Raw genomic sequence first — 27,499 nt, forward strand, 5'->3', positions numbered from 1 at the left:
GACTAAATGAATGTAGACCATGTGGTGAGAGGACGAGTTGGCGGTGGACGAATTGGCAATTTACCTCCTCTTGGTCTAACATCACTTGGTTCATATGGTTAAATGAATTAATGAACCAAGTTTGCATTTAAAAAATATGTAGACGAAAATTTTCTTGTGTTTTGCCTTGCTCTTTAAAACAGATTTCTACCCTCCACCCCCCCCCCTCCGCCAATGACAGATCACGGATCCATCCATGAATAGCATTCGATTGAAATATCAATCTATGCAATCAAACTTTATCAATTTTCAAGGCTGTTGTTTTTTTAATGAATTTAGAATAATTCAATATGTAAATGGAATCAGCTACTAACAATTACCCGTTTGGGTGCTATTTGGTCAGTGCTACATGTCACAAAAGTAACTCTCCAGTTTTGTTTATCATTTGAATTCTATGGACTTGTTTTATAAATGTGAATGCGTGGAGCATCTGTTAGGAAGCGGGGGGGGGGGGTGTTACGAAAATTCCTTCTAATCCATGCATTATGGAGAACACAAATTGTAGCTCAGGCTTTTCTCGGATTGAGACAGGAATTAAAATCACATGTGCATAAAAACTGAGAAGGTAAAACTGGAAGAGTAAAAACAATGAGAAGAAGTGTGTGTGGTGTGTATGATGCGTGTATGTAGAAGGCCTAGTCCACTCACCTCCAAAAATGTACAGGTAAAAAATTGACATGAACACAATGCATTGACATGTTGTGCCATCATTTTGACAATTTATTTCAAAGTATTCCTTGTGAGGCAATACTACACAATGAAATCTTCACAGTTCTGTCAAGCTTTGCAAATTTACATTCAATTAACCCTTCCTGCACAAACATGTCTATGCGCCAATACATGCATGTCTCTGAGATCTAGCTAGCCCTCCTGGAAACATAAAACATTCTAAAAGGCTGTCTCGCAAATATTAATTCAAAGCCAAGTATTTAAAAAGACACTTAAGATAAAAGAAGTATGTGTTACATGCCATTTATAAAATGGAACGACTGGTATCTTCATAAATTTGTCAATAAGGAGGGTGAAGTTGGATGCTGAATTGTTGAAGCAATTGGAATTTAAGTATCGTGTCAGACAATGACAAATCCTTTTCTGTATTTTCTGTAATAACATTCAATTATTCAGTTTTGTGTCATCATTTGTGCCTGACGTTTGCAGAGAGGAGGAAATATTAGGGAGAATAAAAAACATCATTACTAATTTAAAATGATTTACATGTATAATCAATTATTTTGAATTCCAAACTGTAAACTGTTACGAGTAAGCAGGGCTGTACAGGTAGCCGGTTCATAGGTTACCCCCACCTCCCCCCCCCCCCCCCCCCCCGGCTTTGCCAACAAGAACAGAGGAAGCTGTGGAGCATTTCATGAAAGTTTTGTTTTTCACATCAAAAGCAAGGACTTACAGCAGCTTATAACAACTGTCAGTGAAAGTACCTAACAAAACTTTTTATAAAACACTTCCACGGTCACCAGTATTGCAAAGCTTACAATTACCAATTGGAATCACCACCATAAATCTTTTTTTCCATTTATCTCTTGACAAATTAAATTTCATTATATAATTATTTTTTGTATCAAAATCTTATAATCAAATCAAAGTCCCGCGGAAAAAAAGATGAAAAATCAAAGCTCACATTGGCTAAATGAGCAGAATACCTTAGTCAGAGGGGAAAATATTTTGCAGCACATTTTTCTTTAGCAAATCTCTGAGGAATTACTAATTATGCAATGGATGACGAAATAACTAGCCTAGAATAGAATGAAGGTTATCAGGGACAATTTGCCAAACATAAGATTGTTTCATAAAGCATTTTGTAATTTTATTTTTTTTCTACTGAATAATTTGGTCTGCACAAATCAGAAGGATCTCAGTAGCTTATAAGTAAGTACATATCGCTATTTCTGTCATGAAATGATTCCACATCTCTGTTCTGTCTCATTTCATTTAAAACAGCAATCAGGTAACAAATCATCACCATTTACCATTTTTTACCATACCAACCAACATGATCACTGTTCAACAAACTTGATGACAAATATCGGTTTATCTGAATCTACTCATATTCAAAGAAGCATGGAATGACTGTCAATCCACAAGCTTACACTATATAGGCACCCAAGGATGTTTTGTATCAGTATATTTTTTAATCTTGAGGAGATGAATGGTCAAGCAAGTTCTGTCTCATTTTCTGTTTAAACAGCAGTGCCACCTAACATGATCAGTATTCAACAAACTTGATGACACATAGAATTTATGAGCTTACAGGGACCTGAGGAGGAGGTTTTATCTCAGTCTCTTGTTTATTCTTCAGGAGCTGAATGCTCAAGCGATAGAGGTCGGTGTCTGCATCGACGGCACTGGAGAAGACAGGTTCCGACGGGTCCTTCTCGACCTTCCTCAGCTGCTTGCGGATAGCCATGTCCCGACGGGCGCAGAGAGCACGGCGACAGGGGCCAATGTCCTGGAGAAGGCTGCGACGTTCCAGCCACCTTCTCCTGGCAAGAGCGTTGAGGGCGCCGATCTGGTGCTTGAACAAGGGTGCTTCTTCACCTATGAATGGAAAGAATTAAATCAGAAAGATTTATGGTGTAAAATTGGCTTTAGCCAAGACGTCTTTTTATATTTGCTTCTCACAACCTCAGAGACTATTTGCTTTTACAGACCCTATCCATTAACCCTAAATCTCCCGGGGTATTTTGATTCTTGTCATTCCGGGGGGGGGGCCATTATGGCCCCCCCCTTAAGATCTCAGCCGCGGATTGCACGATCACAACGAAAATTTGCATGATGGTAGAGAATGACGTAATCTACGCAGTTGCATTGGTAAATTTCACTGAATTCATATATTTTTATTTTATATAAATTAATTATGCTAATTTATTCATGAAATCATACTTTTTGCTCTGATTTACTAAATAAAGCTCCTAGAATGCTATTTTTGGGTGAAAATATTCTATATAGCATTCCTAACAATTGTGAATGAAAAAAATTCTGGTACCAAGACCGATTTCTTATGTATTTTATTGTTTTTTTAATTTCTTATATATTTCTGTGTTTTTTTACTTTTTGTTTTTTTATTGTTTTTTCGATGGAAATCGTTCCAGACTTAATTCTGATCATAAACAAGGCAAAATTAATTAAGTTTAATCAGTAAAAGTAGAAATAATGATACATTTATGAATCTTGGCTAATACACAATCTGCATTGGATTTGTACATAAAATCACGTTTATGAGCAATTTGGGGTCTGACATGCACTTACATAATGTCGTAACCGCGTACCCGGGCGTCACAAATTTGGTCTCAAAATTTGCGCGAGACTTGAAAGTAAAAAGTCAGTGAGTGGCGAGGTCAAAAAATTTTGCGTAGCAGATATATCGCAAAAATTGTCGAGGGGGGGCCATTATGGCCCCCCCCCCCCCCCCCCGGAGAATTAGGGTTAAGCATTTTCTTGTGTGACCCTAAACTCTGAAACAGATTACCTCTGAAAAAGAAGAAGGGCCAAAATATAAATAATGAAATAAAGGACAGGATTAGCTTATCATAAGTACTTGCTTCCCATCGAAAATCGCTGTTGTCCTATCATGCAAATTTAATCCTGAAAATGGCACTATTCAACATAAAACATCTAAGTCAAATCAGAATAAACTGCATGAAGATCGCTTGCGCTCGCTTTGACAAAAAACAGTATCCCTTAAAATGCAACCACCACTTACAGGAGAAGTTACTGATGACACAGAAATATGCCATGCCAATCCCACATTCACAGTTTAGTTTAATAGATAACAGTTTCAATATTCTAAGAAAGTTGAAATAAAAAGAATCTGAAAACCGGAATGGCATAATCCGATCATAAAAGAAGGGTTCTGGTGTTCCGGTAAGACTATCTCGGGCCTAAACTTAAAGATGGTTACACAAAATTCATCATCTCACCATCATCTTTGAACTCTTCCTTGCAGACCTTCTCAACTTCCTCCATAAGCTCAGGACCAGCCAGAGCACGAGAGACACCAATCCTTGCAAGAACCCGACCTGGTGCAAACCTTTTCAAGACTGACGTCTCCGCAGGCTTGGTGATCTTGACTGGCTCCTGGAGATCCTTGATCATGGAAGCCCAGTCTACATCCATCACATTGGCTTTGGGAGAAGATAAAATAGGTTTTATAACCAAATATGCCTACAGAACCTGTTCAACTCATGAGATATTTGACCTAGAAGAGACATTTTACACATGATTTGCATAATTACTCAATTTAGACTAATATATTAAACTTATGGAAGGCCATCTTATGCAAGTTTAGATGTATTTTTGTACTTAACGCACAACTGGAACATGTTCTTTAGGTGCTAAGAAGAAATACATCATTTTGGTAGAAGAACATGTTGCCAGTAATGATTAAAAATAATGAAGATTAACCAGTTCGCTAATGAACTCTGAAATTTGTAAAGGCCTTGCACAGGCGCTTCTTGGTTTCAGTCAGTTAGGTTAATCTTGAAAACACAAGATAAGATACAAAAAGGAGAAAGTAGAAATAATCTCACCTGGTTTTGCCTCCATTTGGCTTCCACTTCTTCCTCTCCTGGACCTATCACCGTTAGCAGAATCCTCAAAGTCTTCATCACTGATGTCCTCATAGTCATCCTGCATGCTGGCAACATTGGCTCCATTCTCATCCTGGACTTCTCCAATCTTCTCCATCTCTGCCTCCTGCGATACAGGAGCTGCAGATAACTCTGTGTTTGGTTGCTCTGAAGTGCCTGGTTCCGAGGATGGCAGTTTATTGGTATTCTCTTCAGCCTCTGTCTTATTGTCTGCATCATTTTGAGGCTGCAGTGGGTCTCGGGAAGTGTCGGACGAGGGCTCCGATCGAGTTCTTGTTGTGCTCTCTCTGGATGATGCACGACTCCGGTGCTCTTGAACACGGAGGGTATCTGGATTGTCCTCGTGTTTCTCTCTAGCACTTATGATTGAGCTGCTGCGGCTTCCCGTGCTTCCATGGCTCATACTTCTACGAGATCGATGGCTTGCCTGTGACGGAGGCTGTTCACTTCTATCCATACTATTACCCCTGCTGCTCATACCTTTACTGCTATCCCTTTGAGCACTGTCTGGCTCTTTGCTACGGGTTCGTTCTCTGGAAGGTTCTGTAAGGTCTTTGTGGGTCTTATCGAGATCATGTCCCCTTCTATCACGACTCGATTCCCTGGAGGAGTCCCTGTGAGGGTACGAACGAGGATCACCAGGGTCACCCCTCCGACCTAGTCGTTCCCTCTCCCGGAAAGCAGGGGAACCCTTGTGGATATCATCACTTCCACCTTCTGACAGATCACTATAGCCATCACCAGGATGTCTCTTAAGTTCACCACCATCCTCAGGCCGTGCCTTTGGATCTCTTTCATCTTCCTTCATTCTCTTTGACCCAGAAATGTCTTGGGACTGATGGGGATCATCAGACCTCTCCCTTTTCCTTCCATACCGGTCATCCTCTCTCCTATCCCTATTACCGCCTCTATCATCTGAAGGTCTTGCTCTATCCCGATTATCATCATACCCTCTCCTACCAGATCCAACATCATCTCTTCTTCCTCCTCTTCCTTCTGAAAACCTAGGTTCAGGACCTCTTGGATCTACTCCCCTTGGATCTAGCCCCCTTGGATCTGGCCCACGGGATTCAGGCCCTCGTGGATCTGGTCCTCTAGGATCTGGCAATCTTGAATCATAGTGTCTTGAATCTGGCTTTCTTGGATCTGGACCTCTTGGGTCTGGACCTCTTGTATTTGGTGCCCTTGGATCCAATCCCCTGGGATCTGGGCCTCTTGAGTCCGATCCTCTAGTGTCACTTCTCCCACCATCCCGCCTACGATCATGACCCAGATCGTCTCTATACCTCTGAGATTCACCTTGTCCTCGTCTATCACCTGAACCCTCCCTCTGCCTTCTGTCCTCTTCTCGTAAAACATCCCTCCTATCATCTCGAGGATAATCTCTTCGGTCGTCTCTGGGGAATGGCCTTCTATCATCTCTGGGATAGTCTTTTCTATCGTCCCTTGGATAGTCCTTTCTATCGTCTCTGGGATAGTCTTTCCTATCATCCCTTGGATAGTCTTTTCTATCGTCTCTAGGATAGTCTCTCCTATCATCCCTTGGATAATCTCTACGGTCACCTTTAGGATAGTCCCTCATATCACCAGGAGGGATATCCCGTCTGTCATCTCTCGGGTAGTCTCTTAGATCTCTGCGATCATCTCTTGGATAGTCCTTTCTATCATCCCCTCGATTACCATCCCTACGATCATCCCGAGGGTAATTTGGCCTGTCACCATCTCTACGATCATCTCCCCTTCTGTCCCTATCGCTCCACTTGGCCCTATCATCATAGTCTCTGCGTTCATCACGTGGGTCCCTGACACTAGGGCCGGGTCCTGGAGGAGGTGGCAAATCTTGGTAGTACCTGCCATCTCCAGGGGCTCCATGCCAGGAACCTTTGGCAGGCTGGTCATGAGGGTAGGGCGGCAAGGGGTGTCGTTTCCCTGGTGATCTGGAACGCACGTCTTCAGGTCGTTTCCTGCCAAAACAAAGAATTCAAACAGATTAATGGGGGAATAGAGGAATAAATTAACACATCAGAACAGATGCAATATCTTAACCAGAAGGAAGACTTTGCCCACTACGGTCCCAATCCACACCCCCAAAATCTAAATGAGAATCATGCTGAAAATGTGATGGTAGAATGAAAACAGAGTGATTTAACCTGAAACCCAGTAAACTATTAGGGTTAAATCACATTTTAATTTAGAAAACACTGCAAATGTATAAATCATGTCCACTCACGCATAAGGTGGCTCCGGTCCCCGAGGTGGAGGTGGTGGCTGATCGTATCGTCCCCTGGAAGGTGGAGGAGGGGCACCAGAACTGCCTCTTTGACGATCCCACTCTTCTCGACGGGATTCCCGTTCACCTCTCTCTGGACCCCTCTGGCTGCTGCTTCTACCCCCTCGTGGATCCTTCTGATCCCAATGTTGACCCCCTTCAATGAAAGAAAAGGTTATAAAAAAAATATCACAAGATATAGGTAATCATCAAAATTTACTCCATGGTTTTGTTATAATTTTGAATGATGCTATTGCCTCTGAATTTCTTCATAACAGCTCAGGACAGAGCAGCCAAAGGGTAATTATTGTGCCTCCCAAATGACAAGAACTCGAAAAATAAGTAGAAGTAGAATCTCCTTACCTTGCTCATTGTATCCACCATAACGAGGGTCGCGATCTCCATGGTACTCCCCTCTAGGTCCACTTCCACTCCCTCCTTTTCCTCCTCTCCCTCCGCTTGCTCCTCCACTTCCTCCTCTGCCTCTATCACTTCCTCTATCGGCCCCTCCCCTGTCTCCACCCCTATCTCCACCTCTGTCCATTCCCCTGTCCATCCCTCCTCCAGCCCGGCTACTGCTGCTGGATCGTCCACCGTCTCTTCCGTCACTCCTTCCGCCCCTATCGTCGTCTCTCCCTGGCTGCTGCCAGCCAGGACGATCACTGCCTCCTCTCGACGATGAAGATTCACGTGGGTGGGATCGGTCATATGCGTAACTGCTGCTCTGCCCTGGTCGCCCCTGTTGGCGGGAGGAGGAACTGTCCCGGCTATCCCTGCCGCTTGGTTGGGGAGGCGGAGCTGATGGTTTGCCTGTAAAAAAACAATCAAATAATTAATATGGAAAAGCCAAATGTATGAATAACATGTTTGAGTATGAATACAGGAAAGGAACTTCACATGTACTAAACAGATGAAAACAAAATGGTCCTATTTTACAACAAAAATGTTGATCCACAAAGTTAAAACAAACACTGGATTCAAATTCACAAAACTACTTAACAGTGAATCTGTTTAAAATGTCATGCTTTGCCCCCTCTCATCCCGATACTTAAATCAAAAGTAACCTATCAAAGCAGTTTTCATCCTGAAAACAAATAGACATGACGAAAAACCTCCATTTAGGATCGCTATACCCCAAATCGTTTTCACCAATTCTCTTCTCCATTCCCTCAAGCAAGAAATTTAATTATCAAAACACATGTTTCTTGACCTCGGTCTGAAGATAACGCGACAGCCCAGCACAGCAGGGGGTCACACGGCACGATGGATTGCAACGTGTCTAAGCAAGGAGATATATCACTCTAACTCCTTGGTCTAATACCCCTTTCATAAACCCAATAAAACACAATTATGCGGCTAATAGCAGCATAATTTGGTCGTAAAATCAGAGGAGGACAAGAGTTATCCGCATTATTCTGATGCTGCTATTATCCGCATAATAGCGGCATCGGGACAAGATTTTGAGTTTATGAACGTATTTCCAAATAATGCGGATAATTGCCATGGTGCGGTCACAAGGTCACCCTTTTCCAACACAACCGCAATGGAGGGGGCGTGTCCAGTTGTCATGACGATTATCCGCCTTTTTCAGGACGGGCGCTCGTAAATATAACTTATGGAGTTTGTGAACGCAATTTTTATTGAATTATCCGCATTACTCTTAGGCGGCTAATTGGAGGATATGTTTTATTGGGTTTATGAAAGGGGTATAAGAGCCTGCTATGGAGTTCCGTGTATACACGCGGTGAAGTGCAACTTTTTTTCTTCTTTCTTCCTTTCTTTCTTTCTTCCTTCCTTTCTTTCTTTCCTTCTTTCTTTCTGTCTGGCTGTTTTTTTTTCTTTCTAGGACTATTTTTATTCATCCACCCCCTTTTTACACCTCTAAAGAACCTGCATTTGCCAATCATATCTGTAGGCCTATTAATGTCCTTTTCTCAAAGTTGAGGTATATACAAAGAACATTAAAATACACAGGCCAGCATTATGAATCATAAAGTTTGGATGGCATTTCAATGTTCTATTTATATCAGAACGTTTTATAATTCACAGGCATTATTAGCAGATGATCTTTTCTTTGAGTGTTGTTCTTTCTCTCCATCATTGTTCTTATTTTGTAGGCCTATATCCTGTGTAGGCCTATACGGTAAACCTCCCTCTGAAATACCTTTCTTGGTTTCAGGTTTTCTTTGAGATTTGTTTCCACCCCCCCCCCCCTCTCTATTTCTCTCTCTCTTGCTCCCGACTGAAAGGACAGGGCGCTAATTTTAATCACCTCACACTCCACCTTCCCAACTCATCAATCGCCTGAACTCGCTCTCCAACGATGAACATTTTGACTCACAAAAAAATTAGCACAGCATATCTACGTTAAATATTTAATGGTGGAAACTAAAAGTGAAACTATCCAAAACAAACAGTGGAAACGATGCAGCGCACATGTTCAATTTACCGGAGAACCACATATGGTACAATGGTACTTTTGCGATTAAAAAGATAGTTTGTATTTAAATTATGAATAAGACTTTGGGGGTAAAAAAAATAATGATTTCATATTTTTATACATATCAGCCGCATGATTATTCTACTGTGTATGTTGGTATGCCATTACTTCTTTTTTTTTCGAACGTCAGGACTGTATCAATGCGCGAGTGAACGGCATGCATCCCATATTTTCTTGCTGGACGGAAAAAAACTATGGGATGCATCGTGTGCGCAGCGCTTTAAGGGCAGTCCCTGCATGCAAAGCATAACCTAATTTTTATTCGCTTATTTTCCTTATTTCGAGGTCGATTTTCTTCGTTCGAAATTGAAATAGGACTAATATTGGATGTCTGAATACAATATGCCTTTGAAAACGTGATTAAATATCGAAGACAATAATTTAATTCCGAAGTTCCTTCTTCAGGCAGAGAAGTCTTACGTAATAGCACAGCTGTTGTTTATCATTTCGTCCTTGGCTTTACTGGCCTGTGGAGGTGAAACTGAGACAACGGGGATTACCTGGCCAAGATGGGTTTATCGGGGCTTGGAAATGTTCAAATGAGAAATGAGATTTTCAAACGTATTTTGGGGTATATTACCGCAGTTTGATACCCCAACAGCGGTAGAACAACAAATGGGGCATTTTCGTAATGATAAGATGATTATGCAAGAGTCCATGATTGTAAATTTATGCCAAACCATGAACTAGTTTTTATGATCAATTGGTATAAAGATTATCTCTTTAGAGGAATGTATAGGGCCAAGGAATAAGAGAAACACACCTCCATATTTGTCTCCCCTAACATCCCTCTCTCTGTCTCTATAATCAGCACTGGATGATCTGATAGGAGGAGGGGGAAGATTCTTCATCAGTGGAGGCTCCGCTCTCCTTGGGGACTGGGACTCTCTCTTACGTCGGCCTGGAGAGTAAGACTTATTGGACCTCGTCATGGATGGAGAGCGCCCTCTCTTGGAATAGTACGGAGAGTCTTTTGACGCGGACCCATGCTGGCGAGATGACGAATACGAGTCTCTGTCTGGGGTGGGAGCCCGCCTCGATGGAGGGGGCTTGTCCTTTCTGGGTTCCGGGGATGGAGTCCGGGAATAGAGCGAAGGTTGCTTGTGCTTAGAGTGAGCAGACTGCGAATGCTTCTCTGGTGTTGGACTCTTTTTGCGGATGTCCTTCCTGACCTGACGCAAGCGCGGCATCAGGGAGGGTTCAGGTGAAGGCGACTCAGACGAGTCTGATCGAGTTGGGGTGGACGGTGAATAGCGCCTGGATTTTGGCGATGGGGGCTTGGGTTTAGGTTTGGGCGGTGGGGTACGACTACGGGGAGCTCTGATTGGCTGTGGCTGGTGGTGATGCTGTGCAACCGGGGCTGGTTTCTTCTTTCCAAGGATGACAGGGGATTTCTTCTTCTTTACATATTCTTCCTCAGAGTCACTTGAACTGCTGCTTCCGCTGCTACCACTGCTGCTGCTGTCACTCCCACTGCTACTGCTGCTGCTTTCGCTTGAAGATACCCTTCAGAAATGACATAGTAAAGAAACAGAAAAGATTAACGCAAGGCAACTGAAAGAGAAATAAGTTTAATTTTACACTCTGAACAAAAGGCAAGTCTGTGTTGGTTGCCCTGACCGTATCAAGAATATTTTCAATTTGTGTTGTTTATCAAATTGGAGTTTCAACTTGATACTGACTTCCCAACCTTTCTAGTGTTTAGTGAAATTATAGAGGAAAAATAGGAAATTATAATAAAAAGCTCACAATGTTCGACATTAAGACTTTTTCCTAAAATTTCAGACTGGCTAGGTTAAAATTTCCCCATCCTGTTTGAAACCCTGCACATCATAGAAACAAACAAAAGTAAATCCCACATCTCCTACAGTGTACATACATTGTGTTCTTTACTACATAGTTTAGTATATATTTATAGTATCTCTTCTGATTTTGAGACTATTGCAATCAGATCTCAAAACCAACCCAAAATGTATGCTGTGTAGGGGAGGTATAAAACAAAGGGCAAAATGGAAAAGTGTGACTTAAATTTCAAGTTGCATGTGGTATATAATGCATCACCATATTCGTAAGATCATGCTCAGAGAGTGCGTGCATTTGTGTATTTATCAATGAGATTACACACTGTATATAACATAAATATGCACAATGAAACTTAAAGCATGAATTGAATTTACACTTCAAGAACTCCTTATGAAAACCCTCTAGATTTCGTACTGACCTCTTTTTCTGAAAGACCTTTTTGGGCGGCACTGAGCCTTTCTTCTTCTTGATATCCTTGACTTTGAGCTTCTTGGGAGAAGGTGATAGACTTGGTGTTCGAGGGCCCCTCCTAGCTGGTGACAGACTTACCCTCTTCTTCTTCTTCAGGGGAGGGTAAGCGTCCCGTTTCCTGAAATTGGACATAATAGCATGTTTTTACAAACGTGCAAGAATGTAATCGTTTGAAATTGTGGAGTTCTGATGGATAGATAATTGACAGAAATCTGAAGCAGAAGGAAACTCCTAGAGATTGTCCTGTCTTACAAAAAAAAGCCAGTAGTACCTATAAAATAGGGATATAAATCTTGACATGTTGATTTGGCCGGGAAGAAATTACAAGGAATTCATGATCCTGGATCTCATCAAATCAAATTAATGAGTACAAGGAGAACATGAGACAAGACCCTATATCTCATCAAATTAACCTCAATATGATGAAACGACAAGTACAAGATCATGGATGACGACAAGAACACACTTGTCGAAACGTCGAGTTTGAGTGGTCCTTCTTGGGACCGACACTTGCCTAAGAAAGATACATGGTGTACTGTGAAACCTGCTACACAATTCTTCTTCGCTATGGAAACCTTCAGAAGATACATCCTGGATGTTGGTACCGTATTTCTCAGCCTGACAATGTAGACGTATTGAGACCCAGAATATCTTGTATTTTTGTTGCACTTGTATGCCACAGTCACACTTGAAAAATTAATTCTAAACCAACCAAAATTCAAATGGCCTATCATTGGATGGTCTGGAGTTGGTTTCATTGGTGTAACTGTAGCACAAGAGTTTCAACATCAGGAAACTAAAGGGCAAGAACTAAGGAAATATTAGTGACACACTCTCCTGATTCAAGGGATTCATTTCATGAAACAACCAGTCAGTGATTTCCTCCAACTACTGTTATAAGCAACTGCAAATCCTTGCTTCTTATTGGCTGAGAGCAATTTAGTCAGTGAAAATTACCGACAAAACTTTTCACGAAATGCTCCCTAGGTCAACAACAAGGGAATTCAATTCAACTCAAATCTATGACCCTCTCGAATGAACTCACCCAGGAGATATTTTCTTCTTGTTTTTCTTCTCCAGCATGGGGGACACGGACCTGTGAGGGGGTGACCTGGAACGGATCTTACTGCCGGACCTGTCCCTCTTCTTGGACTTCTTGGTGTGCGGGACCTTCTTGCGGACCGGGGAGGGGGACCGGGATGAAAGCACCTGGGGATACTCTGCCCCACTGTCATCCACCATCTGAATATCAAAAGATAGAGAAAAGTGCACATGAAATCAGTGATATTTTAATCTAATCTTTTGTGGAGTGCTGTTGTCTATTTGTTCTAACACTGGTCTATCAATCAGACAGTCATGATTTGATTCTTTATACACTGAAGATCCCAAGCCCCTAAAGCCCAACTTAAAGGACAAGTCCACCCCAACAAAAAGTTGATTTGAATAAAAAGAGAAAATCTAACAAGCATAACACTGAAAAATTCATCAAAATCAGATTAAAGTTTCGCTTAAATTCACAAAACAGTTGTATGCACATCCTGGCTGGTACGCAAATGAGGAGACTATGACGTCATCCACTCACTATTTCTTTTGTATTTTATTATATGAAATATGAAATATTCTAATTTTCTCATTGTCAAGTGATACAACGATTAATTACTCCCTGAACATGTGGAATTAGCATTGTTTAATAATATATGGTTCAGTCAAGTTGGTCGTTATTGTCAATCTATAAAAAATGAAATATTGTATAATTCAAACAATAAAAAACAAAAGAAATAGTGAGTGATTTACATCATTGACTGAGTCACCTAGTTGTGCATATCACTGTTTTGTGAAAAATAAACGAAACTTTAAAATGTCATAACTTTCTTATTTTACATCCGATTTTGATGAAATTTTCAGCACTATTCTAGTTTGATTTTTCTCTATTTATTCAAGTCAGCATTTGCCTTGGGTGGACTTGACCTTTAACAGATACGTCTAAAAATTGGACAAATACCTTGAATGAGATGAAAAGGATGAAAGTTTACTTTTCTCAACAAATATATATGCAACAAATGAGGGGATAATCTTTTAGAATGAAAGAAAATCACAACATGCAAGAAAATCAAAACAAAATCCAAATTGACTTGTAAATGTAGATTACACTGTTACAAAGAGGGAAACGAACTTACCCCGCCATGATCTATCTGAGCCAGCTGTCTCTGAAGCTCCCTGCGTTGTTGTTCCAAACCATATTCATCACTAAGTGGGTCATCATCTGTTAAAAACATTCATGATAATAAACGATCAGACCTCATACCTTTAGAGATAATTTTGTTCAAAATTAGGAAAGAAACTTGGACTTTGAAGCAAAATCACTGAGAGAAATGGGGGAATCATATGAAAGAAAAGTTTGGAATGGTTAAATTTAGAGTCTTTTCTTCGGTTTCAGAATGGTTGGGAGGTTTGGATGAGGATGTGGTGGTGACAATGATGATGATGATGAAAATAAAGATGATGATGATGGTGATGATGTTGATGATGATGATGATGATGGTGGTGGTGATGAAGAAAATGATGAAGATGAGGATGATGCAATGATCAAATGTTTTAGGTTTTCAAATTTCTTTTTTTAAAGGGATTGCAGAATTTGCATTTGTAATATTAATTTTTTGGAAAGTGTAACTCGTTTCAGTACCTTCTTTCTTTAACATCTACAATCAGTCTTACAATCAAGCAAATTCATCAATGGTTGCTGTGGACATCTGATTTATATCAATGGTAAGAATGAGAAATTATTTTATCACAGAGCACAGCTCGGATAACTATGTATTGAAAAAAAAATTCACCTGAAGGTGCGTTATCGTATCCTTTCCATTCATCCGTATCACCATGGTTACTCTCGGGTGATCGCCTTCCACCCTTCACCACCAGTGAGCTGGGTTCACGGTTCTTTTTCTTCCTTTCCGATCCTTCATGTTCCTTGTGGCTTCCTCTGTGCTTTGAGCGATCACGCTGCAAAAACAGTTTCATTCATTCATTCAAAATTTGTATTCCATTCAGAGGTGAAATCATGTTTTTGGACAAACATAGCAGTATAAAATATTGCACAAATGCATAACTACATACATGGTACGTAATCAAACACATAAAATGAGAAAGATGCTACTACAAAAATATATGCAGCATCACGTAGCCGCTTAGGTGCACTGCAGAAAAAAATTGAGGGGTAGATTCTCTTCCCAACAGCATTTATTGATTGATTGATTGATTGATTGGTGAGGATTTTTTACCTGATTGCTAAGAAAGCATGAATGCTTGTAAGCAAGCAACCAGAGGACCGCAGCTTAAGATCCTCTCCGAAGGACCTGGTAACGAGGATTAATGCCTTACCAAAGGGCACTAGCGCACCAAGTGTGAATCGAACCCGGGTCACCAGAATACGATTCCCCGCTCTACCGACTGAGCTATCGCGCCTCATCAAGGTGAGGCAAAGATAATAGGATCATCATTAATATTCATGAACAGCAATTTTTGTTCCCCCTACACCTTTCAAGAAAATTGAGATTTGACTTTCCTCATTTCAACCTAATTTTTCCATGAAAAACTGAATTAATTTTACACTTTTCATGATTTCTCTCTAAGAAATGCATTCAGTGCCAAAATACTTAAACCACCCCATCGCCAACCTGAACAAGAGCATTTCATGATCTTAAAAGCTGAAGTCAGTATTTTGGTTTTAAAAAAATCTGCATTTCAAAAAAATCAGTATTTTGCATGAAACCATCAGTATTCTTCTCATTTTTGCAGTTCTAACTAATTAATAAAAATCAGTACTACTCGGCAGCTCAGCCCCCCCCCCACCCCTTCAAACAAAATATGAAACAAACCTTTCCACTTGGTGATGGAGATGGAGACCTATGCCCTCGACTACGATCACGACTTCCATCACGATCTCGTTCTTTCTCGGCTCGTTTGCTCTCAACTCGGTGCCTTAAGTCAATGGAATCAGATCTGTAAATAGAGTATGAGAATCTCATTAACTGCAGGCTTCTACAACAGTTCGAGTGCGCCTTGGGGTTACGAGTACATACAATTGCATGGCATGCATGGTATTTCACTCTAAGTTGTAACCACATACACAGTACACAAATATATGGAAATTGAAGTTTCAAGTTCATCATCAATCTCGTGTGTACAAGATATTAAGATATTGGACCATAAGTCTGGTGCTTTAGACAATACACCATGTGATACCATCCATTCCCAGACCCCTGGAATTAATGAAAATTGAAGCTACAAAACTCAATACTTGCATCATATGGCGTCGTATATAAGGTCTAAACTCCAAATTACATGTATCATCATCACCACTACCATCATCATCATCTTTGCCATCGTCATCATCATCATCGCCATTGTCATAATCATCACCATCATCATCATCACCATCATAATTATCACTTTCATCATCATCATCACCATCATCATCAATATCATCATCATCATCATCATAATCATCACCTTCATCACCATGATCACCACCATCATAATCATCAACTCCATCATCACCATCATCCTTTATAGCATTCACGTCCTCCTCATCATCACTACTGATATACGGAATTGCCATGTGTTCCAGCAAGAACAAGAAATATCCATATATGTTAGAATCATTATTTTATAAGCTTACCCGTCTCCATGGCTGTAATGATCACGATAAGATCTGCTACCTTCGCCTTCCCACTTTCCATAATGATCTTGTTTGGAGCTCTGCTATCAAACAGCAAGAAAAAAAATTATCAACAAAATCAATGTCATAAACATAAAAAAAATGTATACACAATAAAATGGTCAGTACAAATACATGCAGGATACATTTATCTGAACATGCAGTGGATTGTATGTATTACTTGTAATGTAAAAGTAGCGAAGTACATCTTTATATCATTGACAAAACCAGTCATCGCTTGCTGAATTAAAAAAGAAAATGCTCACTACAATGGCCGTTATTGATTGTGATGGCAATAATGTTATTGATAATGGTTGAAATGGTGATATTGATGGTGATGATGAAAACGATGATGTTGATTGTGCAATATACATGCATCTTTTTCACTTACATGGGAGGTCGTTCCACCTGGTCCAAGCCTTTCAAAGACGCTGGGCCTCCGACTATCAGATGTGGAATCCCGGACGGATTTTGAACTATCAACCGTTACTTTTCGAGGCATCCTCTACAGTTTGCCCAAATGTATATTTCAAGAAGCATCCGATCTATTCTGTTAAAATATAAAATAAACATGGGGATTTTGTTAAAACAACAAAATACAGTGTATACATGTAACTTACATGTATGTATAAATTTGTTGATAAAAAATAAATCTCTTTTCCTCGCAAAGACTTTAAGCAATTATTTTTTTTTAATGTGTTCTGTGATATAAAGAATGCTTTGGTTTTGGGAGTATGATCATGTTCACAAATTATTTTTATAGTTCGTGCATCTCCTGGCCTGACTCACTCAAGGGTTCATTACATGCCGCCGCGCACAGAAAAATCAAGCCATAGAAGTCGTGTGTTGTAAACGCCAGAAGTGGCATCGCAGCACGCGCGACCCACTAGTTAGAAATCCACTGTCAAATGCGGTTCTTGGTGCGAGATTAGTATACTAATACTAACCTCGCAGTAGTGTGAGTGGGCCTGACTAGGCTACTGGTGGGGAGAAATAAAAATTAAAAAAATAAATAACTAGAAATTTGACGTGTCCAAAGGACACAGATGCACAGTGGCAAATTGTGTAGAATGGATAGCGGAGCGTTCAACGCGTTCGATACTGGAGCAATCCAATCACGAACCAAGACCATTTCCAGTGTAGACAACGTGACCAGATATCGTTATCGCTGTCGATACTTCCGCAAGCAGTCCAAAGGAATTATTTTGGCAACCACGTAGTTATGACGTGATCTGTGCGATTGACCAATCAGCGGTCTCCAAATCGATGTGCGGAGACGGTCTATCCGTTGTGCACAGTCTATGGACGATTTGCCACTGTGAGATGCCCCCGCTTTAACGCGATCAGAAATTCATTCAATATGGTTGAACTTAATATCGTGCAGAAACCAATGTGCATATTATAAATAAAATGAACAAATTTAGACCTTTGAACCAACTCGCATATATAATGAGCTGTGACCTTTGACCTGCAGACTCCGAATTCGAACTAAGCCTGTATTTTGGTGTTACATGTATCTACCTACACACCCCGATCATGCAAGCGTGCGTCGCGTAACGTTGGGGAAGATCAATAGGAAACAAGATGGCGGCGTAAACATCGGGCAAGTCTCTTCCGTCTTTTCATAATATTTTTCTCATTTTTTGATGAATTCTTGTTTCAAAATAAAATTGATAGAGTAGAAATGTCGGAAATTAAATTGTATCACATGTACATGATTTAGGGCTAGATCTTTTCGAAGGAAAGTAGAAATCTCGGGGGCGAAAGTTTCAGGTTCTTGGGCGGTGCGTGCAGATGAATGGGAAGGAATTCCTGGCATCCTGGCTTCGTTGAGAGTAAGCATACGTTAGTAAATGATTTTTACTCTCTACTCTAGAAGCCTTCTCGGGCTCCTGGCCACTTGTTCACTGCAACCACCCTGCTTGTGGGGAATCTACATGTTGGACTATGGTATGCCAATGCTGTACAAAGCACACACTTTAAAAAATGATTAAAATATCACTTTTGTGACCAAAATTACTAATTTCCGTACAGTTGCAATTTATTTTTCATTAGTAACTTGGGAATAATTTTTGTATTCACTAGAGCGCTCAAAAACTTGAATTTTGGGCATATTTTTGTGTACGCCCTCTATTGGTGGAAAATAATATGGCAAGAAAATTTTCATTTTTTATCTCTATTTTTGATTAAGAAAAAAATAATTTAAAGAATCAAATTTACTTGAGGGCCAAGTTGTATGACGAATAGGTGTAATGGAAACTGTCAGTGAACAAAAATCAAGCATTTGTCCCACAGAAAAAGAGAAAATAAGCCAAACATTGCCATCCTTATTTTGCCACACATGGAGATATGACTGAGAACAAGGTTATATCATAACCTTGTTGAATTGTTCATTGAATGAGTGCTCCTGGCTAGTCACTAGTCATGTAATAAGCAAAATGTACACGCCCGCTAGCGTTGAACACACCGCTATCCGTTCTATACAATTTGCCACTGTGCTACTTCTGACGTTACATGTAGATCTACAAACGTGTCTTGTAGTTGTTTGATCAGAATTAGATTTATAGACTCTAGGCCTAGTCTACCTCAGGCGATGTTCGTGCAGGCTCCACTCCACTTCACTACCGCTACACTACGCTCCACCTACCCGAACATCGGGACAGTGAACTAGATCGGATATTCCGAGTCATAAAAGGTGGGATGGCAATCATGGTTATCGTAAAAATTAAAGAAAAAAAATATAAAGAGGGATATGAATGACTTAATATCTTACTTTACACCCGTATTTCACTCCGTGTCCATCCTCCGGTTATCCTCAAAATTGGCGATTTAGGGCCAGTATCTTTTTCCTCACACGTATTATTCACTGCCGATTTCAAAACATCGCATGCGATCGGTCGCTGATCGATCGCGATCGCATGCGATGTTTTGAAATCGGCCGTGAATAATACGTGTGAGGAAAAAGATACTGGCCCTAAATCGCCAATTTTGAGGATAACCGGAGGATGGACACGGAGTGAAATACGGGTGTAAAGTAAGATATTAAGTCATTCATATCCCTCTTTATATTTGTTTTCTTTAATTTTTACGATAACCATGATTGCCATCCCACCTTTTATGACTCGGAATATCCGATCTAGTTCACTGTCCCGATGTTCGGGTAGGTGGAGCGTAGTGTAGCGGTAGTGAAGTGGAGTGGAGCCTGCACGAACATCGCCTGAGGTAGGCCTAAAAGTTAGTCTAGAAAATCAAATTCAAAATCAACAAATTCAAATTCAAAACCCACATAGAACTTTCCCCATAGGCACACAGTAGACGGATTCCCTGCACGCTGATTGGCTGATCGCGCGACCCTCTTCCCTTCCTCGCCCAGCGCTGTGTGTGAGAATCTTTACACCGCGCGATCGGCTGACTCACGGAGCACAACACTCTGTCGGGTAAAGATGACAGCGTGTAGATTTCGGGCGCATGTTCGGATGATATCGGCACTTCGGCAGGCAGTGTCCGAAGTCTAAGCAAAACATGTGGTTTTCATCGGGTTACGCAAGGCCGAAGGCCGCTTGCATAAATTGTATTTGCATAGAGTACAGTGCACAGCGTATTTATAATGTACATGTATACTTGTCTGTACTGAATTCTGCGTTGCCCCCGCGATAGATGAATTTCCTGGTAGACTGCCTTATGATTAGATGCTTGGCGCAGACTTCATACATGTATATTAATGTCCTGTAAATTAACTTTGTTTTTTAATAGAATCATTTGATGTTCTAAAAGAATGTATTTGTAGGATGTTTGAACCCTGAAAGGCAGTACATTTTATTAGAGCATATTATAAGTTGTATTTTCTGTGTGCTTACGAGAATTCATGTACTTGTGACACTTTGGAGTGTGGGAGTGCTTCTAGACTAGCATGAGTCTATACCCAGTTGTATGGACAGGTTGTGTGTCCGGACGATCAATTTTAGAAAGTCATTTGGAAAAATTTACAAGCGAAGTTTCATCAATTTTCAATACAAGATATTAGGAAATATTATGGAGAACAAGATGATTACAACCATTGAATTCATACTTTTAGTGTAATGCAAAGACAAAAAAGAAGGCTTCAAAAATATAGTGTCCGGACGCCCGACCCCCCCCCCCCCCCCATCCTACAGCTATACGAGAGTGAGAACGAATGTGACGTGATTGTGTGTTATAATTTTCATATTCTATTTGACTTAATTGTTGGTTTATAATTCAATTATTTTTCATTAACTATTTGACAATTTTCTGTTTTGCTGGACAATATCATTATAAAAGTTTGAGTATTCAATATCTTTGTATTATGCATTTTTACTCGAGCTAAGGTGTTTCATCAACTTTCAGACAGGAATCTTAGAAATCAATTTTAACAGAAAATATTTTTTTTATCTAAAATTGATTTTACAGGAGATATCAAAGTGATTGTTTTCAGAAAGGTGGTTTAATCAACGATCTAAAATGGGATTATTTAGAATTCACAATAGTCATATAAAATATATTTTCTATATTAAAAAATTATTTTCATTGTCAATATATTGAGATTGATGAAACACATGTAATTACAATGACTGAAATGTTTTTAACATTATTACAGCTAGTATTATTGTTCTACTGAACAATTCAATAAAGATATTGAGCTATTAACTTTTTGTTTATTTCGTTCATGTTCACGAAAATATTATACTTTTGCATTTTATTGGAAAATGAAATACTCTCCCTCCCCATACCCTCTCCCCCAATTCCCTCAGTCCTAAACGTTGTTTACAATAAATGGTTATCATTTAATACCAATATAGGGTTTTTGGTGGTTTTTCCTCACTTCGATGTGCTGAGAAAATAGAAATTCAAAAAAAAAGGGGTAGACTCCGATCTCCCTGGTCTAATCATGGACTAATTATCTGGATGCCGATGGTAATGTAATTTTCTTACCCATTTTGAAACATGGTGCATAATAATGGAATGTTTATATTAGATGACAAGAATATATCTGACCTCTATTATATCAAAGTGCAAACAATATCTTATGTAATATCTTTCAGGCTTTAAATGTCACAGCCACGGCAATGGTGACATTTCATGAAATAATTGTGAATGTATTTATGAAGATATCGTCAGTTCCTAACAATGTAAATAAGATACCGTATATGTAACCGTATGTTATCTATGGTGATTGTGAAATCTATACCTTGGATCGGGAGGGGTACGTGATTCAACAGATTCCAATAGAAGTTCACATTCAACAATCTGACAAGACTTCAAGAAGCATATTTCTGATGGAATTGAACAATTCATCGAAAGATATAGATATCAAGTTACCGGTAATTGATTTGTCTGAACGTTTAGGAGCATGTATTTCGTCTGTTCACCCCTATAGATCTACACGAGTTGATACTATTTTTATTTGAATATCGTTGGAAATTTCGATGAATTGTTCAATTTCAATTGTCTTTATATATTTTATATCTGAATAACGCTTCAAAAATAGTTATCTTTACAACGGCCTAATTTGTAATAGTGCCTATTTATGAAGTAATAGTGCCTATTTATGAAATGATAGTTGGAATGTGAACGAGAACACTCGGCCCTATAAAGCCGATGGCACGTGATCGAATTTAGTATTGCTTGAAAATGGTGTTTCCCGAATTCCCGTCAGCGTCATTGGGTGAAATCCTCTTCTGTAACTTTAAAACTGCACTTCTATGGAAACTTACTGAATCACTCACCTCTCCCCACCCATGGTACAAGAAAACATTTCCAAAATCGCCAAAATTAAGATGTAAAGATTAATCAACCATCATCGTAATCAGCAGTGACAACATTCGCTTCGAACATCCCCCCCCCCCCCCAAACACACACACATGATCTCAATTCTCAACATCCCCTCTTCATTTATGGACCACTTTCTCTTTTGCTCGATCGCTCTTTGCGACCATCCTACCCCCCCCCCCTCTCGCACACTACACGCTGATGCAGAGTAGCAACAGTAGCTCCATGAGTGTGGTATGCAAAAATAATTAGGCCTGTCGAACTATTTTCATAACATTTAGAATCGTATTTAAAAAAAAATCGTGAGGTACATGTATGCATTATGAAAACATTCGTGAACATGGGTGAACAAATGAAAGAACAATAACAATCACTGGCGGATCCGGGGGGGGGGGGCACAGCCGGCCCGTGCGCCCCCCCCCCCCCCCCCCCCCCACCATTGAGAGGCACAAGTAAAATTTGTAATTTAAAAATGGTGTTAAAACAGAAGCGTGCCCCCCCCCCTTAGAAAGTGAAGACCAAATCCCCTTAATAATTTTTGGTTGAAACCCTTTTAAAAAATCCTGGATCCGCCCCTGAAACAAATGAAAATACTTATAATTCATATTAAAAACGAAACAATTGGATACGAATTATAAACTTTAACAGAAAGCTATTAATTATGAAAGTTATTAATTTTATCCGAAAATGAAAAACATTCAATTTATAAAGAGAAGTTTGGGACCCCGTCTAATGAATGCAGAAGTCCATTAATTATTTGGAAGCCTCGGAACAATTGATCTTGGGATTTCACGGACCGAGGGGCTATGTCCTTATACCTCGGTCACATTATTTTGCTCTACGGCGGCCGTACGGCGAGTCGAAAACAGTCGTTTTAATATTGTTTTTGTACCAGCTACATATTGGTGGTTTGTCCATGTATAAAAATGAATAAAAATGCTGTTTTCGACTCGCCGTGCGGCAAATGTGACCGAGGTACGAGTCTGTCATAGACATGAAAAACAATGGTTGACAGAACCAAAACACCATTCAGAAAATTAAATCACAATTTCAAAAGATGTAGAAAGTATGGGGTAAATTTATTGATCAATATGTGAATAAATCTGGCTTTAAGTAACTTCGTTGGACTTAATATCAATCCTTTCCAGTTTTCCATTAAAAGATGTTCTTTAAATTTTGACGTCCTTAGTACAGTAGTCACATTTGCTCTACGGCGAGTCGAAAACAGCCGTTTTATTCATTTTTATTCAAACCACGTATATGTACACTGGTACAAAATAATGTTAAACTGCTGTTTTCGACTTGCCGTACGGCCGCCGTAGGGGAAATGTGACTGGGGTATTATAGTGACATATAAAAATAATAAAGTTGATGCAGTTGCAAATTGTTCAATCTTTATTAAAAGAAATCATGATATAGGGGTTGGCTTACTCTTCACAGTTTGGCTTTAATTTATTTTTGATGATTTTCATTATACTTTTCATGAACAGTGTTTTACATGTATTCCGTGAAAGTGAATGTCATTCCAGAATTCCATGTTTTTTGTATAATTCATACTGAACTGGAAACTCTTATTGAAGGCAAATTTAATGCATAAGAATTTATTGAGCATATATATATATATATATATAATTTATATATATATGTTAAGAATAATTCAAACAATGGTGTTTACTGTGTGAATCACATAGTAGTTTAAACAGTTTAAACAAGTGTTCAAAATCTTAAACAACCATGCTTTATTTATTGATGATTAAATATTAGAGTTTAAACTTTGTTGTTTATAAAGTTCTTAAACACTTGTTTAAAATGTTTAAACTACTATGCAATTCACATATTAAACATTGTTTGAATTATTTTTAACAGTGAAACAACATAATACATAAATTAATTACAAATAAATCACAAGAATATTATGACCATACATAATAGCATTTTTACAGTGCATCATTGTTGACAGATAATGGTTTTCGATCCTTCTCAGCATCATATTCATAATTTTTAAAGATTATTCACTTCTTCAATTTTAAGTAAAAATAAAGTTGAAAGATTATCTCATAAAACAATAAAATTGTTTTTATATCCGAATATCGTCTTGATTTAGTGATCCCCAAATCCTTCACCTTCTTGAGCAGTTGTAAAATGCGATATGAACTTGTAGCTCTCGACCTTTGTCCTTTGTCCTTCTTGTGAAATACAGTCTTTCAATCAGTGTCAGTCATCTTCGGATTATGCTGTAGATTATACAATGAAAATAGACCATAGTTTGAACTTTTGAGTTTGATTTATTGCTGTCATAATTGGTAATTCAAAGATTTAAAAAAATAGATAAGAAAAAGAACAGGGCAGGAAAATATTTGATTTTTGCAAAAAAAAAATACTGAAGGAAACAAAATCATAATCAATCTCCATCCATATAAATTTGGTACACATCCGCACTTCAGTGATTATAATTTGCATTATTTTTCAATTTAATTTCCTGTATTTCTATAGGGTCTATAATTATTGATATTATCATAGAGCTATAGCTCTATGATATTATCATGTCTCAACAATTCCATTGATTGTCCCTGGCTTTACCGAAAAAAAAAAAAATCAGTGTCCAGTTTTAGAAGTAAAATCAGTATCACGAAAGTTCCAACAAATAAAATGCCCAAACTTATATTCCTAAAACACTAGGATATTCGCCATGCCATAAATAGAAAGAGAGCTTCAGTTCAATTTCAGAGGCATACAAACAACAGGTGCAGCTGCCATTCATTACATTCACGCCCCAAGGCCGAGCTCCACACGCATTCCACGGCCCTTCACGAACACCCGAGCGAAGCCCGATCACAATGCAACGCTCGCCATGCTTGAAATACACCAATGCGGGCTAGCACAAACACCACCGCAAAACAGTCCACAAAATCAACATCGGTGTAGACGGTTTTCCGTATGTCGCTTTGTACCCATACATGTCGCTAACATACACTTTACACACATTGATACACAGTAAACAACGAACACAGTCATGCGATTTTCACTACTCGACGGTAAATATCTTCAAAAATATGACTTACCAAATGACGAGAAGTCCGCAAAATATCATCAGATTTTCCGAGGTAATGTAGCTACACCGTATGAAGAAAATGAGATTTTCAACTCGAAATCTTGAAGGAAATACGTCGTGTTTAGTATGAGGTTGATCGGTGGTTCGCAGAGAAACTTCTCGCACTACATAGGTTTTGTATTATGGGAAAATATGCAAATGAGAGCCAAAACACCCAATGAGATTACAGCTCAAGATTTGTGAATGAAACATGACGTCACGCACTACGCTGGCGATCGAACGAGCGTATCGCGCATGCGCGGGTTTCCTGTACAATTCTTCTTCGTGAAACCTTTCATTTTCAAATTTCAGAGAGGTAATAAAATAGTTTGTCCATATGATTATGAATAAATAATATCAAAAACAACTTCACAGAAACCATACCTGACCATTTTATGACCAATGTGCCTAGTTAATGTGTAATTTGAATGGTGTTTCATGAAAACGTGATAACCCCAATACGATATGCGTGCAAACGAATCGCACGTGCCTGTTATGACACTGACAGAGCAATTGATCAGACTGACAGTGACACAGTTCACACAACTCGCAGATTCGAAAAATCAATTATACATAAATATCCCGTTTTGGCCCAGGCCTACACGTAATCAAAAGAACATAGGCCTACAGAAAATTAGCTCTTACCTAAATAGATCTAGAAGCCATTTGATAATGCGTTTCCGTTTATTTCACCGCATTTGCATGCCAGAATTACACACAACTTCACAACACAAGTAAACGCTGTTGTCAATTACTATGGTGTCTTTAAGTCAAACATAAATCCTTGACTGAAATTTTCTTTCTCTTTTTCAAATATCGTTGATATGATTTGAATTGTGTTCAACTGTTTAAGTGTAGGCTTAAACATGTATTCATGTATTATGAGTTGGGAGGATAGTGAACATAGCACTAAATTTCACCTCCAAGGGAGAAAGGGAAAGAAAAATGGCTGGAAAATACTATTTTCTTAATACTGGCAAAAAGAAGCTGCTGAAAACTGCTTATCTAATAAAAGAGAGCCAATGGAGTAAATTAGAAAGTCAAAAAGGGGCCTAAGCTTTCGATCCTAGCAGAATCTTCGTCGGAGGCAAAATAACAAACATATAAAGTGGAACAACCATAATATAGACCACAAACAAGCTACATGCAGCAACACTAGAAACACTCACGGAGACAAAAGGGGCCCCAGAAGGAAAAACCAGTAAGACCAGTAAGAATTTTTACTGGTTTCCAGTAGAATTTTACTGGTTTCCAGTATATTTTTACTGGGCCAGTTAATTTTAACTGGACCAGTAAAAATCAACTGGAGACCAGTTCCAACAATTGCATTCCAGTTGAAGCAATTAGTAATACCAGTTAAATTGTTTTTCATCAAATTGGTGTTTCTGGTCCAATAAATGGTTTCCAGTAGATTTTTACTGGTTTCCAGTATATGTTTACTGGACCAGTTGATTTTTAACTGGACCAGTAAAAATCAACTGGAGACCAGTTCAAACAATTGCATTCCAGTTGAAGCAAAGTAGTAATACCAGTTAAATTGTTTTTCATCAAACTGGTGTTACTGGTCCAATAAATAATGACTTTATTTCAAGTCAGATCATTCGACGAATTATGGAATATGAATCTTGCAATTCAGAGAAAGTTATTATCGTTATCATTGTTATCATCATTCTTCTTATAATTATCATAATTATTATCATTATGATTATTATGATCATTGTTATCATTCTTATTACTGTTATCGTTGTTATTGATTTTGTAATTATTATTATTAACATTATCATTATTATCAAGTATTAACATTATCATTAAAATAATTATTTCCTTTAATTATGATTAAGATCAAAGCAAGATATATTCCTCTGATATAGTCAACTGGTCTAAAGTAATTCATTGTTTGAAATTGAACTGGTCAAGACCAGTAATACCAGTAATTCTGATGATGCTGATCACGTGGTTTACCTCATTTGCATATTTCCTATTTTAAAAAGAAAAATCAGGATTTAGGATGGAATATCTTTGCAATGGCACTCATTGTTGTTTAAAAACTTTCCAAATAAGTGTGTGAACTAATTCACAATGAAAACGTGTAATTTCATATATCACATTTAAAATAACAGCAGAAACATTAATTTACTAACCATCTTTTCTATCACATTTCACTGACCATGGTATATAACAAACCAAATGCATGTAATAAATGGATCCAGTAAGACCA

General features: G+C 38.9%; 1 protein-coding gene across 2 annotated transcripts; it reads right to left on the minus strand.

Annotated features, from left to right (window-relative positions):
- Window positions 1-730: 730 nt before the first annotated feature.
- LOC129278712 (zinc finger CCCH domain-containing protein 13-like) lies at window positions 731-26,045 on the minus strand. Of its 2 annotated transcripts, none has more exons than XM_064110867.1 (14): window positions 25,927-26,045; window positions 16,795-16,953; window positions 16,365-16,444; window positions 15,562-15,685; window positions 14,521-14,686; window positions 13,864-13,949; window positions 12,732-12,928; window positions 11,634-11,804; window positions 10,176-10,918; window positions 7,276-7,722; window positions 6,874-7,069; window positions 4,584-6,607; window positions 3,975-4,178; window positions 731-2,592 (listed from the first exon to the last, which is right to left on the minus strand). In XM_064110867.1, exons 2-14 carry the CDS (start codon window positions 16,903-16,905, stop codon window positions 2,294-2,296), a joined length of 4,848 nt encoding a protein of 1,615 aa, XP_063966937.1. In that variant the 5' UTR covers window positions 16,906-16,953; window positions 25,927-26,045; the 3' UTR covers window positions 731-2,293. The 2 variants fall into 2 exon arrangements, with proteins under 2 accessions (XP_063966937.1, XP_063966936.1); XM_064110866.1 differs by having other exon boundaries at window positions 16,365-16,447; window positions 25,927-26,042.
- Window positions 26,046-27,499: the final 1,454 nt, after the last annotated feature.

The sequence above is a fragment of the Lytechinus pictus genome, chromosome 16, assembly GCF_037042905.1.
Source record: "Lytechinus pictus isolate F3 Inbred chromosome 16, Lp3.0, whole genome shotgun sequence".
In the NCBI taxonomy this organism is placed as follows: domain Eukaryota; kingdom Metazoa; phylum Echinodermata; class Echinoidea; order Temnopleuroida; family Toxopneustidae; genus Lytechinus; species Lytechinus pictus.

Coding starts and splice junctions, on each gene's coding strand:
- LOC129278712 (XM_064110866.1), bottom strand. CDS start 16,905: ATGCCTCGAAAAGTAACGGTTGATAGTTCAAAATCCGTCCGGGATTCC. Junction 14,687..15,561: donor CTCCATCACCAAGTGGAAAG/GTTTGTTTCATA, acceptor CTGTTTTTGCAG/CGTGATCGCTCAAAGCACAG. Junction 12,929..13,863: donor CTCAGATAGATCATGGCGGG/GTAAGTTCGTTT, acceptor TTTGATATTCAG/ATGGTGGATGACAGTGGGGC.